Source organism: Blennius ocellaris, assembly GCF_963422515.1.
Source record: "Blennius ocellaris genome assembly, chromosome: 4".
Taxonomy (NCBI): domain Eukaryota; kingdom Metazoa; phylum Chordata; class Actinopteri; order Blenniiformes; family Blenniidae; genus Blennius; species Blennius ocellaris.
The window spans coordinates 18,070,749-18,084,176 of NC_137653.1; the positions used below are offsets into that span (position 1 = coordinate 18,070,749).

Here is a 13,428-nt window from a genome sequence, read left to right on the forward strand (position 1 = left end):
CGGGTGAGTGAAAATGTATTTCCACGCGTTCTGCTCCGCCATTGGTCGGTTCCTCAGTGCCTAGTCCACAGACCCGGAAGTGGGGCGGTGCTGCTGTTTTGCTGTCGAGTCACCTCTGTCAGGATGGAGGAAAACGAACTGCAATCATGGTGATAAACGGAGGATTCCCCACATCCGAGCATCACACAGCGGGATAGCGACAACTAAACTCAGCGCTTCATTTCGGACCACTGCGTCGTTTCGGTGCCGCTTTGCCAAGATGATGGAAGAAATCGACAGGTTCCAAGTGCCTCCGGTCAACGGCGAGACACAGCCTTTGGTGAGAGACGAACACACGTCTAATGCAAATCTCCGTGTTTTAATGCTAACGGCAACATTTTCCTGTCCCGCCCGGGTGGCTCGCCCGTGACAGCTGTGCCACATAATCTGCGCGTGAGCTAGCCGATAGCCCCGCGCCGCTCGGGACAGACTCGGTCCTCGGGATGGGTGTAAATCCACCATCGACAGACGCGAGGATGGCGACTTTCGCTTCCCCCCCACAGAACACCCCCACCAATAATATATGCGATGTACAGGCAGTGTCCACTTCTGTGTATTACATCATGATCAGACTGCGCACTTCGCTTAGATCGTGATTCTCTCTTTTTAACAGCCACGTCAGTATGCGCTTGTTTACATCAGTAGCTGACATAGCCCACTGTTTCCTTCCCTATTTTTTTTTTTTTTTGTACATTTCGTCATTTGGTGACGTGTTTTTGGGTTCCTGATGGGTGCAGGGGCTGTAAGCCTCAAGGACTGCGTGAATTGGAGCTGTGTGTCCGAATCACACACTGTACTGAGCCACACTGCAGCTGAGCCCTGACTATAGTGTCAGCGATCAGGCCTGTGAGACTTTCTCCTCCCTCCATGACAAGTTTCAGACCCGCCACTGAAAATTGAATGGAGAAATACATCAGAAGTGGGGTTTCTGTGGTAGATTTGCAAAAGCCACTGATGATGCTCCCTCCATTGTATTTGAAAGTGAGCTTTAATTTCAAGCAATATAGTTCTACCGGCCGGCCTTGTTCTCCAGTCTTCAAACAAAGCAGTCTGGAACAGCTGTCCCCCCTTTTTTTTTTTTTTTTTAAGTGTTTGCCTCTGGGGTTTTGGCAAAAAGCAATGCAACAAGTCCCAGTGCTCATACCACATCCACAGTTCATACCACATCCATGCTTACCCAGCCCCGTTTGCCCCTGAAGCTAAGCTCTGGCAGAAATCGCAGACAAACACGCTTTCATTGGTGGAGAGGGTCTCCCTTTTTTTAATGCTGCTGAAAGTGCCTTGGCCCATGAAGATTTGATCAGTTCGCTCTCATGTTTCATCCTGTGAGATTTTTATTTATTTATTTAATGCAGAGATGAATCCAATACCAGAGATGCTCAGATTGGGGCTGCAGTCTGTCAGCGGTCAGCCCTTGCCCTAAAACTCTGGAAACTAACTCGTTTATTCTTTTTCATCTTCTACTGATAATAGGCCATGCCAATCACTCAACGCTGTGGACCTCTCCAGTGCCATATTTTCCAGGTCAGGCTGTCAAAGCAGTCCCTTTTTGTTTGATACCTACATGGTGTCTGGCGATGACAGAGTCCCAGTCTCTGTGACACACATGGCTGTGCATTGAAATGCTAATGTGCCTCATTGTGATTCCCAAACCATGTGATTGCTCCTGGCACCTGCCCCTTTGTTCTGAATTTATTTATCACAAATAAAGCCGCTTTATGTAGAGTTGTGAATTCTAATAGTTTTGTGTCAATGTAGCAGGGCATCATAACTGGTCCTTTTTTTCTTTTCTTAGAAATGATGATATGGCGATTATTGTACTATAGTCTGAATCTGTTCATGACGGAATGCCCTGCAGTACAACTTGGCTGTAATATAGATAGTCTGGCTGGTGCTGTCACGCATAAGGACAGCATTGAACGGTTTTATTGGTCACATGACTTATCATTCCTCTCTGTGATTGGTCAATGGACAGCCATGATGTATAATCCTACAAATCGCTTAGAGTTTATGCTGTGTCAGCAGCCTTGTAGCTCCTCATCATCGGAGCTGGAGACGGAGGAAAGACTAATGAATCTAAGACACAAAGTGGCCATTTTTATAATGTCTGCATGTGCATTTTGGACTTTGCCTCCTCTCTGAAAACATGAGTGTTGGAACACTGGAAGAGATCAAGCTACCTTTTGGGTGTGCTTGTATCCGAATGGGACAAAACGCACAAGGACAGTCATACATTTTTGTTTAGAAGCTATATTTCAAGGTCACATTGTGGTGAATGTTCGACTGGTTGTACTGAGAATTACACTGAGTCTGCAGAAAATGAATAAGGATGTATTATGTAACATCCCCGTGTGTGTGTGTGTGTGTGTGTGTGTGTGTGTGTGTGTGTGTGTGTGTGTGTGTGTGTGTGTGTGTGTGTGTGTGTGTGTGTGTGTGTGTGTGTGTGTGTGTGTGTGTGTGTGTGTGTGTGTGTGTGTGTGTGTGTGTGCGTGCGTGCGTGCGTGCGTGCGTGCGTGCGTGCGTGCGTGCGTGCGTGCGTGTCATGAGGCAGGTGGCAGGTGTTCATGAATAATGAAGGTCAGGGCGACAGGCCGTGTTTTACTATCATACATAAAAATCAATGTGTTGCCTCCAGTGTTCAGGATCAGATCTAATCATTTGTAAATAGTTTTCCATAACATTTCTTCAGGACACTGCAGGTTCTTCATGTATATTGTAATGAGTTAAGTTTTTAAAAAAATTTTTTTATGACCAATACCTTTTTGAATTCATGCTTCAGAGTTTCAGGGAGCCTGGCATTTTCAAAGTGTTTGAGAACGGGATCCCCCCCCCCCCCACTGTCACAGAGCTTGCTCTACATCACACCCCACCCTCAATTCTTATATCACGCATGCTTTTTTTTTTTCATGCCAAATTCTTCAGTGACGGCCAGACTCATTCATGTTATTAGGTTTACAATCCAATTCCATCATGATTTCTTCTCAGAAAATCTTGGAAAAGGCCCTCGTCTGACCCCCATCAGTTTCCCGCAGCTGAGCCCCTTTTCTCAGCTCGGTGTTCAACACTTCAAGCTGGTGTATTTCAGGAAGAGTTTGCACTTGTTTACCTTGTACTCGCTCTCATTAACCGTGTCATCCTATTTGAAGAAGTGGCAGAAAATCCTGTCACAAACAGCTTAATATTGAATCCCTTTCATTATTTGCTGGAAGCCCCACTGAAGGATTTCAAAGGGATATATATATATTTTTTATGTATTTTTTTGACGGGCTGTGTGACCCCTCTTCATTGCCGTATCTCTCTGTAGTGAGGAAGTGTGAAGGGATAGGGAGAGAGATCTTGTGGGTAAGCCTAATGAGCTATGGGAGGCGTCTTGTGACAGAACAGAAAGGGTTTGTGCTTGTTCCAGCAGGAAGACCTCGTCTGTGTGCCATTTCACCAGTAACTGCTGCTGTGGATTACATTCACTCTTACTGCACTTATTAATTACTCCAGCAAAGTGAACAATTCTTCATCACCACTTGTGGATGAGGTTCTTGACAAAGGTGCCATCCGGCCATGCTGGTACTTTATCCCAAATTATGGGACTCGTCTTTACAGTAAAGATACATTTGTATCATTAGAGAAAATATTAAAGAATGCTCACACCATATTGTTATCACAGTTTTGCTTGTGCATTCAGCGGTCACTACATGCGTCTAAATATGTTGCGCTTCGCTGTGCTGTTTTATCTGGTTTTTGTTGTTGGCAGCTTGTTTTTCATTGTGTTGCATAAAAATTGGTATGCAAAATAAGCTTTTCACTGTCCCCGCTAAACGCTCATGAATCTTTCATCAGGGCCTGCGAGATTGGATAAACTCTGTTGGCCTCGTGGGGTTGGCCTAAATTGGTGCAGAATTTCTCAATTAAATCATAGAAAGGTGACGATGAAAATGAATGAGGCATATATGTGTCAAAATCTATTTGTTGTATCATTCCTTCTTACAAATCTCAAATATTAAACCGTTTTATTAATTTTTAAAACATTATTAAGGAATACCACCATCCTTGCTTGCTTGAGGTGTTTTAGGCATCCAACACGAGCAGATTCTACATTATTCAAACAGATTTATACAATTAGCATACTATATCTGGTGCGCAGGTTGACGCGCCTTCTTTCCAAGCATTCATTCCGGCTACTCGCAGTGTGTTTTTAGTATCACAGCCTTTTCTCAGGAGAAAACTCAAATTACTGAAAGCCAAACGCTGGTTAGCCTTCGTTTTATGTGGCCCGTGGAGTGCCTGAGAGTGCAACAAGGGGAGGCCTGTAGGCTCCACATAATGTGGCGCTCTGTCAGCAGAGTGGGCCAAAGCGTGGCCCAGCTCGCCTCTCTCAATCTGGGGAAAACCATGGCTCCAACAGCAGCCCCCTCTGTTCTCCCACTGCCTCCTCCCCATGCCATCACTGTTCACTCCCATATGAAAGAGACACAGCCAGCGACACACGGCTGAACACTCGCGCCTATTGATGCAGCGTTCCGAGAAGCAATAGTAGGTCTGGAGAAATCCTGCTCGGCTCATTGATACAAGCGGGTTAAAAAAAACAAGCTCGCTATTTTTTGTTTGCGTTTGTTTGTAGTTGGTGATCGAATAGACTTGAGTCCAACCTCCATGTACCTCAAGAAAATCAGAACTGAATCACATTTACTGCCAAGCAATTATCCTCTCTGATCATTTGAAGTCTATGGGAATATATCAAAGTAGCATCCAGTTAGTTAGCGGTGTTCAAAGCTGGCGTGTTGTGCTTTGTTTCTCATCCCAGGACCCAGCGGCGTCTTCCACCTCCGAAGCGGAGCCTGACACTAAGGGAGAGAGTGTGGCCTTGAACTACAAACCGTCTCCCCTGCAAGTCCAAATAGGTATCAGAACCAGCACAACTCTTCAAAGTAATAATTGCCCCCCCCCCCATATCCTCAAAGTCCAGGCAGTGGCAGCAAAGACAAACACGCGTGAAATTCGCCATGCATTGCGGTCATGTGCCTCAAATGAAGTCAGGGTAGGTTAAATGAGCAACTGGTGTCATATGATAGTCATGAAGCGTGTTATATGTCGGTGGAATGATATTTCTATTCATGAGGAGACGTCGTGGTACATTTTTAGTCTCTTTTGATTTAGTCTTGAATAGGTTTGATACAGAAATCTCTGTCAGCGTATCACATTGATGCAGATGTCCCAAATGATTAAATTTGCGTCCATACATTTAGATTAAAAGTCTGGTCTACACTTTATTTCTCAATTTCTTTTACATCGCAACATTCTGTAGACGTACTGTATGTCAAAGACAAGAATTGTAGTGTTCTATAGGTTCACAAGAAACTTTTTTCTAAGCATAAATAAACGCATCACATGGCAGTACATTCACAAGAACACTTTTACTTTATGTCCACAGGCAGCAATGTGGACGAGTGGTGTGTACACGCACTTCAAATGGTAAAAAAAACAAAACCCAATGAAAACAATATTAAAATACCATTTATACTGTCATGCCACACTGCACACAGCCACGTTGAAAATTGGACTGGGGTTCCCTTAGCCACTGGTTCCCAACCGGGATTCTGAGACCCCTTCCCAGGAAGACACCAGTGTTCACAAGGGGCCTGAAGCTTTGCCTGCATTGAGGTTGTCAAAATTCTATCATATATAACAACATCAAAATAAGACACTGTAATGGGTGTTCGGAAACTATTTGTCGGTAATTGCTTAGAAACCGCTTTGGTTTTCGAGGTTCATGCTTCACTTCACTTCACTTCACTCAAACTACCCAACGACCAGACATTTAATTTTCTTTGGTGCCCTTATTCCTTAAGTGAAATAAACACAGCAGTTGAGGTAAATGTGTTTCGCCTTTTATTGATGACCTCACTTCCTGTGGTTGCCCAGAGAAACAGAGGGACCTCGCCAGGAAGGGATCTGTGAAGAATGGCACCGTGGGAAGTCCCGTCAATCAGCAGCCCAAGAAGAATGCTCGAACAAGGTAGCAGCTTCCACCGACCCCTTTTGTTTCTCTATTGGTTTTTACCAGCTCAGTCACAAATGTCAACAATTTGCATTCATTAGCATCACAAGCGATATGTTTTTGCATCCTCTGTTTTCCATGCAGTGCAAAACACCGTGAGCAAGTGAAAAGCAAAACACGAGGACAGTGTTCGCTGCCTCTGAAGGCTTTGATTGCTGCCAGCCTGCAAGGGACACCATCAGACTTCCTAATGTTACACCCCAGCACAAACAGCACAGCAGGGCTTCGGAGAGAAAGAACATATATTTGTGCAGTGAAACTGAACTGCTGATAAAACAGTCGGCATAAACTCCCTGCAACCTGCAGTATTGACAACTGGCTCATCTGCTTAATCCCACCCCATAGTGGATTAGTGGAAATATAAGAAAGGCTACCCACTGGTTTGAACCCAGATTCTCTAAAGGCAGAGAGATAATCGAGTTGCAGACTGCAGCCTGAAGGCTACAGATTAGCCCCAATTTCAGGAGAAATGAATGTCATGCTCATAACCAGTGGAATATGTGGTCATTTGCTCATTTCTAAAGAGATTCTATGAACGTGTCACTCGTAATGTAATGTTGTAGATGTTCAATCACCGATACACACTTGTGTTGTTTCTTTTCTTTACTGCTTTATAGGTTGGTGGTGCCCAACAAAGGTTACTCCTCCTTAGACCAGAGCCCAGATGAGAAGCCCTTGGTAGCACTGGACACTGACAGGTGAGTACGGAACACGTTTTCCTTCTTGCCACACTCAAATATGACATTGTTAAACACATTGTTGGAGCAGAAAAGTGGCTAACGTGTATTTTTATAGGTCTCCCTCACTCTTGTTATCGTGGCTCATTAATCCATATAGCAACTTGAGAGAGTTCTTAACAGAAGGGAGCCTAAAAAGGGGCAAAAGCCCCCCGCCCTCCCCCCCAGGGCTCCGGATTAGAGGGATAGTAGGGTGAGGATTTGGAGAGGCAGAATCAGCTCAGAGATAGCACTCGCCTCCACCCTGACACAGCAGGCCTGTATTTGTCACAGATGAGGCCCACCCTTTGCACCCCCCCCTTTTGTTGCTACATGAGACAAAGCCACTCGTACAAAGCTTACATCATGGAGTGCATCATATACTCTCTCTGAGTGGCTTTGTGAGTCAGAGCAACACAGGATCCCCATTTGTTTGTTGTCCATATTTTAGATTCATGTGCGCAGCATCTGCACAATGTCTTTCTGTTCTTTATGTTTGCAGTGCTGGAAAGGCAGATCACTCATTTTGAAAGCGAGATGCAATCCACTCTGTTACCATGCCGCTGATGCGCCTCACGAATATCTTTAATAGATTCAAGAGCGTGTAAATTGTGTGTGTGTGTGTGTGTGTGTGTGTGTGTGTGTGTGTGTGTGTGTGTGTGTGTGTGTGTGTGTGTGTGTGTGTGTGTGTGTGTGTGTGTGTGTGTGTGTGTGTGTGTGTGTGTGTGTGTGTGTGTGTGTGTGTGTGTGTGTGTGTGTGTGTGTGTGTGTGTGTGTGCCCTAGCACCTCTGTTGATTTAAAGACATTCATTCCAGTAAGAATCAAAACATATGCGAGTTTAAATTTAGTAAACAAACAGAAAGCAGATTTGTTCTTCACTGGCACATTTTAGGGATTTAAATGTCACTTTGTGACCTTCAACAAATCTCTTGTATTTCAATGCTTTGTTTTGTCTGAGGCCCGGTTTACACGACAGCAGGGGATGTGTGCAGAGGACAATACGCTATAAACGTCAACAAAATCGAGAGAAACCGACATTTGTACAGACTGATGACGAATCGGGTGTTATCTCAACTATAAAACTACAGATATGGACTATAAAACTAGAATATGGACCACGAGTTGTGCCACTATGGGTCTGCCACGCTTGTTTAGAGGCGCATGAGCAGAAGGAACTGTTAACCTCCCCCAAAAGTGAGGGAAGTTTTGAAGTTTAAACTCATTTTTGTTGTTGGGTAAACTGTTTCCCAGAGAGAAAGTGGATTTAAATGACTCGGCCCAAACTTCTGGAATGCAGTCTTTGTTCTTGAATTATAAACTTTGCTCTCTCAGTACTTTAACATCTTTTTACAACACGCACAAATCACAATTTGTCATGCTGTTTTACATCTCCTTCACAGAATCATGTGACATAAACATTGACCTTTGTCTTTCATTATATTGTTTTGCATTAAAGCCAGAGTTGCCACACAGTCGCTTCAACACTTTAAAGATTTGTGCAGTGAAAGACCCAGAAAAAATGTAAAACACTACTGTAAATCTTGTAAAGCAGCACTTTAACTCTTTTGAAGCGTTATTTACACGAAGACAAAATATATGATTCACAGAAATGTTCCATGTCTGTAAACGGTAACACACAGGTCTTGGATATGTATTATTTTGAGTTTAATAATAGCTCAAATGTTTATTTGTCATTATGTTGCAAAATAACAAAATGTCTGTCTGAAGACAAGTGACTGTATATTTAAAACGCAAAGTCCGTCTTCTGAGTTCACACAGCAGCTTCACTTTATACTTACAAGGATATGAGCAGTATTTATTCATTTTTATTTATTTCTTAAGCTTTATTCAACCAAGAAAATCTCACTCAGACTAAGAATCTGCATAACCATTAATACTATTATGGAGAGAAACGCAAGCAAATCCTGATGATTTTATTATATATATTTTTTTGCCTCACTCAAGAAGAATCCTATCAATTAAATATTTACAACCCCGATGTGTGTGAATGTGCTCAAAACATTAAAAGAGACTGAAACATTCCAATTGGAAATCTTACTGCTGTAGATTTCTCTCTGATGAAAGAGCACAATGTGACGGTACGAGTCTATTGAGCCTCATCACTTGTGCTTGCTTGCTGTCACCTGCTGTCTTTCAGTGACGACGACTTTGACATGTCCAGATACTCCTCATCAGGATACTCCTCAGCCGAGGTGAGATGTCTGAGGGACCAGGTATCTATACACATATTATATCGTTTCACGGCATCATTTGGTGGAACCACAAACATCGCCACGTGATCACCCAGTTTCTTTGTCACACCAGGTGTTCGTGCACCCATTGGAAAACCAATGTATACGGGCTCCTTCAAACATTCGTCGTCACGAAGACTTTTCCATCATTGTTCGTCGCTGTGTTCCTCTTCATTTCCTCCTCTTTGTTTATAGCTTGTTTAGTATGTTTTTTTGGGGGAGGGCTTTGCCTCCAGCCATTCCCATCACTGACCGGACTCCCACTGCGTTTTGTAAAATTCTGTTTCAATTTCATTTACCATGTTTTCATTAAAAAAACCCAAAACAAAACATAGTTTAGCGATCAACTCACACATTTTATTTTAACGTCAATCGTCACATGAGAAAGTTACTCTGCTGATATCTTGTTTGTTTGACTCCTGCAGCAGATCAACCAGGACCTGAACATTCAGCTCCTGAAGGACGGGTACCGACTGGACGAGATCCCCGATGATGAGGATCTCGATCTGATTCCTCCCAAAGCGGTCAACCCCACCTGCATGTGCTGCCAGGCTGCTCCCTCCACAGCCTGTCAAATCCAGTAGCACCTCCTCCACTCACCTATCCGACTCCCAAAATCTCCTGCCTGCTCCTGCACAGAGGCCAACTACTGACCAGAGGGCAGCAAGCAAGAATAGGTGGCATGGGCACAAAGGGACGGGGGGGAAAAAAAGGTTTAAAAAAAAGAAAAGAAAACAAGAAGCAGAATATGTGCAGTATCTGTTGTGCATGTTCCTCCTATGGCAGGATGTGTGCGTCTTACTTCTGCATTGTTGGTTCAGCCGGGACTAATGGCAGTAACATTACCTCAAAGGAAATCCCTTTGATTGAGCTTTTTTTCTTTTGTTTGGCTTCCATCTCAAGATTTGTCTGGTTTAGGTGGACCCCAAAGGATTATGGGACACTGTGGGAGAAATGCAAACAAACAACGTGAGGTGATAAAATTCCAACAAGGTAAATAGAATACGGAGTCGCTGCTGTCTCACTTATAACATCCAAGGATCTCATCGCTTCTCTGCAATTGGTGGTCACAGACAATGGACTTGAAGAGGTTGGACTTAAAGTGGCCATTGATTTCTGCTCCTTCTCATCTTCTTTTTAGCTTGTCTGCTTGGTCTTCCTGTGTGTATACGTGGAAATGACATGCGTGTGTCTAATTATGCCCAGGAAAATATTGCTAAACCATCAAGCTGCTGACCCGAGCACTCACACTATCCACACGTAAAAAAAATAGTAATCCCAATTCTTTGCCCCATCTGTTCCACTGAGATTGTACTGGTTGATTTGTATTCAGTTAAAATAAGCTGGAAAATGCATGTTGCCTGTTAACACTGTATCCTGACGACCAGCCCGTGCAGATAAGTCCTCAGTTTTAATTGACCCTTATCACATCCACAGTGTGTCGTCTGAAGATCATAAAGTTAGTCATGTTTACGGATGACAGCGGTTTTCAAAGTGTGGGGCAGTCCTCTACTCGTAGCTGCAGGAAAGATCTGGTGTCAAGGGGAATGCTTTATCCCTGCATGATGTATTCCTCCAAATTATTTCATCAAGTAAAAAAACAGAGAGATGACATTGTTACAGGTGTGTCCCAGTCGCAGGTTATCGAGAAAGACTTAACAGAGACGGAAAACCAGATTCAGCGTTTGATTCGGTCTTTCGCTCGGCCGGTGCGGCTCATCCTACACTTTGAAGACCCCTGACCTACTGTGATGTCAGTAGATCTAGAGCACCCATTGTAATGAGGGCTGAACTGAGCTCACAAGTTCATGCGTGCTTTTGTGTGTATGTGTGTCCAAGTTAACCTCCTGCAATGAAGGTTTGAAGTAGTTCAAATGCAAGAGAAAATGAATGATTAGATGGGGAGGGGGGGGGGGGGGGGGGTGGGAGAAATCCCAGATACAAAGGAAGTTTTAGTGATGACTCCTTCTGAAAAATGCCAATGAAATATTTTTTTTTTACAAATGGGAAGGTTTTGTTTAGTTTTGAGAGTGAAGCTTCCTTTTGTTTTTTTTTAAGAAAGGGAGGTTCAAGTTATTCTTTCTTTAAAGGTGAATTTTGGTTGAGTTTCACAATGTGTGCACATCCTCCTTCCCAGTCGCATAGCGAATAATTTGTCTGATGTAAGGGACAAGAACTGCACATGTAGCAAGAGACGGCCGTGCATCGTCAGTGCTTCATGCCATTTGTTGTTTTCCCACAGAGTTCAATAGCATCTCGTTGTTTAGGAGTACTGTATGTGCAATGTTTACTTTTCACATGTATATGTTTACATCACTGTAAAGAAGGTCGCTCCGCTGCCACACTGAGTCTCTGTCGTGGATGGCGACAGTCGTTTGCATGTAAAAGTGCTTGGGAAGAAATGATGACCGAGAGCCACGTTTTACAACACTAACGCTGAAATTCGTGATCATGACACACTGACAAAACATTTCCTCGTTAAAATGAGTTAAACATTTCTGTGATATTTTTCTGTCTGTGAGGGTTGGTGAGAGAACCACAGCATGAAGTAAGTGTTACACAACGGTAGCACTTGTATTCTGAATTTTCTGCGTAATGAACACGGGGCCACAATGAACATTTTCACTGGATTTCAGTTTGAGCAACTGCATAGCCTCATGTCCATGTCTTTGCTTCACTTCACATTGAGCTGAATATGAGACGATTGCCGATTTCCAAGATTTTGCATTTTTTGTAATAGACATCTGCCTAGTTTAATGGAAATGGCTACAAAAGTATATTTGCAGTTGACTACTGGAGTTACAGTCTAGAGGTTTTTTTTTCTGTTTATTTTTTAGGTATTTTCTAATAATTTTTATGTAGATCTGTACTCATACATGGATGGCCGAGAGAAGAATGTGTGCTCTGATCAAATGCATTCAGGAAATGTACTGTATGTAAGAGAAATCTACTTGGATGGAGGTTTTTTTTTCTTTTTCATTTTGCTGGTTTAAGTGAACCATCATGAAAAATGTGTGCACCAGTAAGAAAACAATCCAGTTTTCTTCCCCTTTTTTCCCCCTGTTGTTTGGCTAAAATGTGCCATTTGTGTAGACGATAAACTATTTTGCATTAGGGAGAACATTACATTACAGCACAGTAGGTAGTTTAAAATGTCACCAATGCAGCTACTAGGCCATGTGATTGTTTTGCCTGTAGCCATATACACTTCACATAAAACAATGAGGGACGGACTGTGTGACTGACTAAGGTGCTGCAATTTTCTATTAACATCATCCCAGTGAATTTGCACGCGAGTCGTCACGGTTGTCCTCGACTGAGTGCAATACTTGTGGCTATTGTATAAACTGAGCTGTAGCTTCACTAACTTTTGAGTTTAGAGTCTGGGGTACTTTGTTGTAACAAATGCTATTTATTTGCAGTTATGTGTTTGTTTGTTTTTTTCCATCTATTCCTATGGATGGGAAGTAATTCATTTGGGGACAGGCGCTTTTTATTTGTCAGATGCTTGTTATGACGATTGTGAACTGGTTCCATTTAGATTTTAACAGTGTTGAAGTTCCGTGTATAGTGCAACATATCAAAAAATAAATATTAGATATCTCAAGTTCGACAGTGCCTTGTGATTTCATCGTGTTCAACAGTCACTACGATCTTCCAGGCGAGCGCTTCCTCCGACTCAAACCGTCGTCCCTGCTGGAGGTGAAACAAATAGCTGGTGGATGAAACAGTTTGCCGGCCTCCCACACAGTCGCTGCTGGAGATGGGTGATTACCCGCTGAAGTGAATGACATTACAGCCAAGAGAGGCAGGATAGGGAGCCCTTGCTTGGATATAGTAATGAGTGTGAGCAGTTGAGGGGGGTGGGGGGGTGGGGTGTGGTGTGGGGGGGGGTTGGGCCTTTGTGATTAGCCTTGAATTGATCCCTCGGGAGCAGATGGTGAATGATGGCTTACCTAGACGCCTTGAATCCCAGGAGGGAACAGCACTGCGTGTCCACGTTGGCTGGAGGGACAAGCTGGGAGAAGACGAGGAGAGAAGGAGCAGGGAGACGGGTGAGAGACATTGCAATACTCAAATGGGTACTTTTACTGTAACAAACTAACTTGTTCCAGAACACCAGTAGACGTCTCTTCATGGGAATCCATGTGTGTTGAGATTATTGCACAGGGAATATTTAAGGCCTCATCTGCAGCCACCAAGTCCGTATACGTATACCTGTATGTCTTAGAGTAGATGTACTCATCTAATGTTTTAACACGTACGCTGATCTTCTGAGTGCCTTCTTCTTTGGAGTGTACTGACATCTACAAATGGTATTCAGGGTCACATCACTCTTATTTTACAGACTAACATCACAACTGAATG

General features: G+C 43.4%; 1 protein-coding gene across 2 annotated transcripts; it reads left to right on the forward strand.

The window, feature by feature from the left end:
* The first annotated feature begins 118 nt into the window (after positions 1 to 118).
* Positions 119 to 10,935, forward strand: fam219aa (family with sequence similarity 219 member Aa). 2 transcript variants are annotated; one of them, XM_080494377.1, is made up of 6 exons: positions 119 to 319; positions 4,838 to 4,934; positions 5,956 to 6,049; positions 6,709 to 6,789; positions 8,967 to 9,042; positions 9,486 to 10,935. In XM_080494377.1, exons 1-6 carry the CDS (start codon positions 260 to 262, stop codon positions 9,642 to 9,644), a joined length of 567 nt encoding a protein of 188 aa, XP_080350503.1. In that variant the 5' UTR covers positions 119 to 259; the 3' UTR covers positions 9,645 to 10,935. The 2 variants fall into 2 exon arrangements, with proteins under 2 accessions (XP_080350503.1, XP_080350504.1); XM_080494378.1 differs by having other exon boundaries at positions 8,967 to 9,021.
* The last annotated feature ends 2,493 nt before the right edge of the window (positions 10,936 to 13,428 follow it).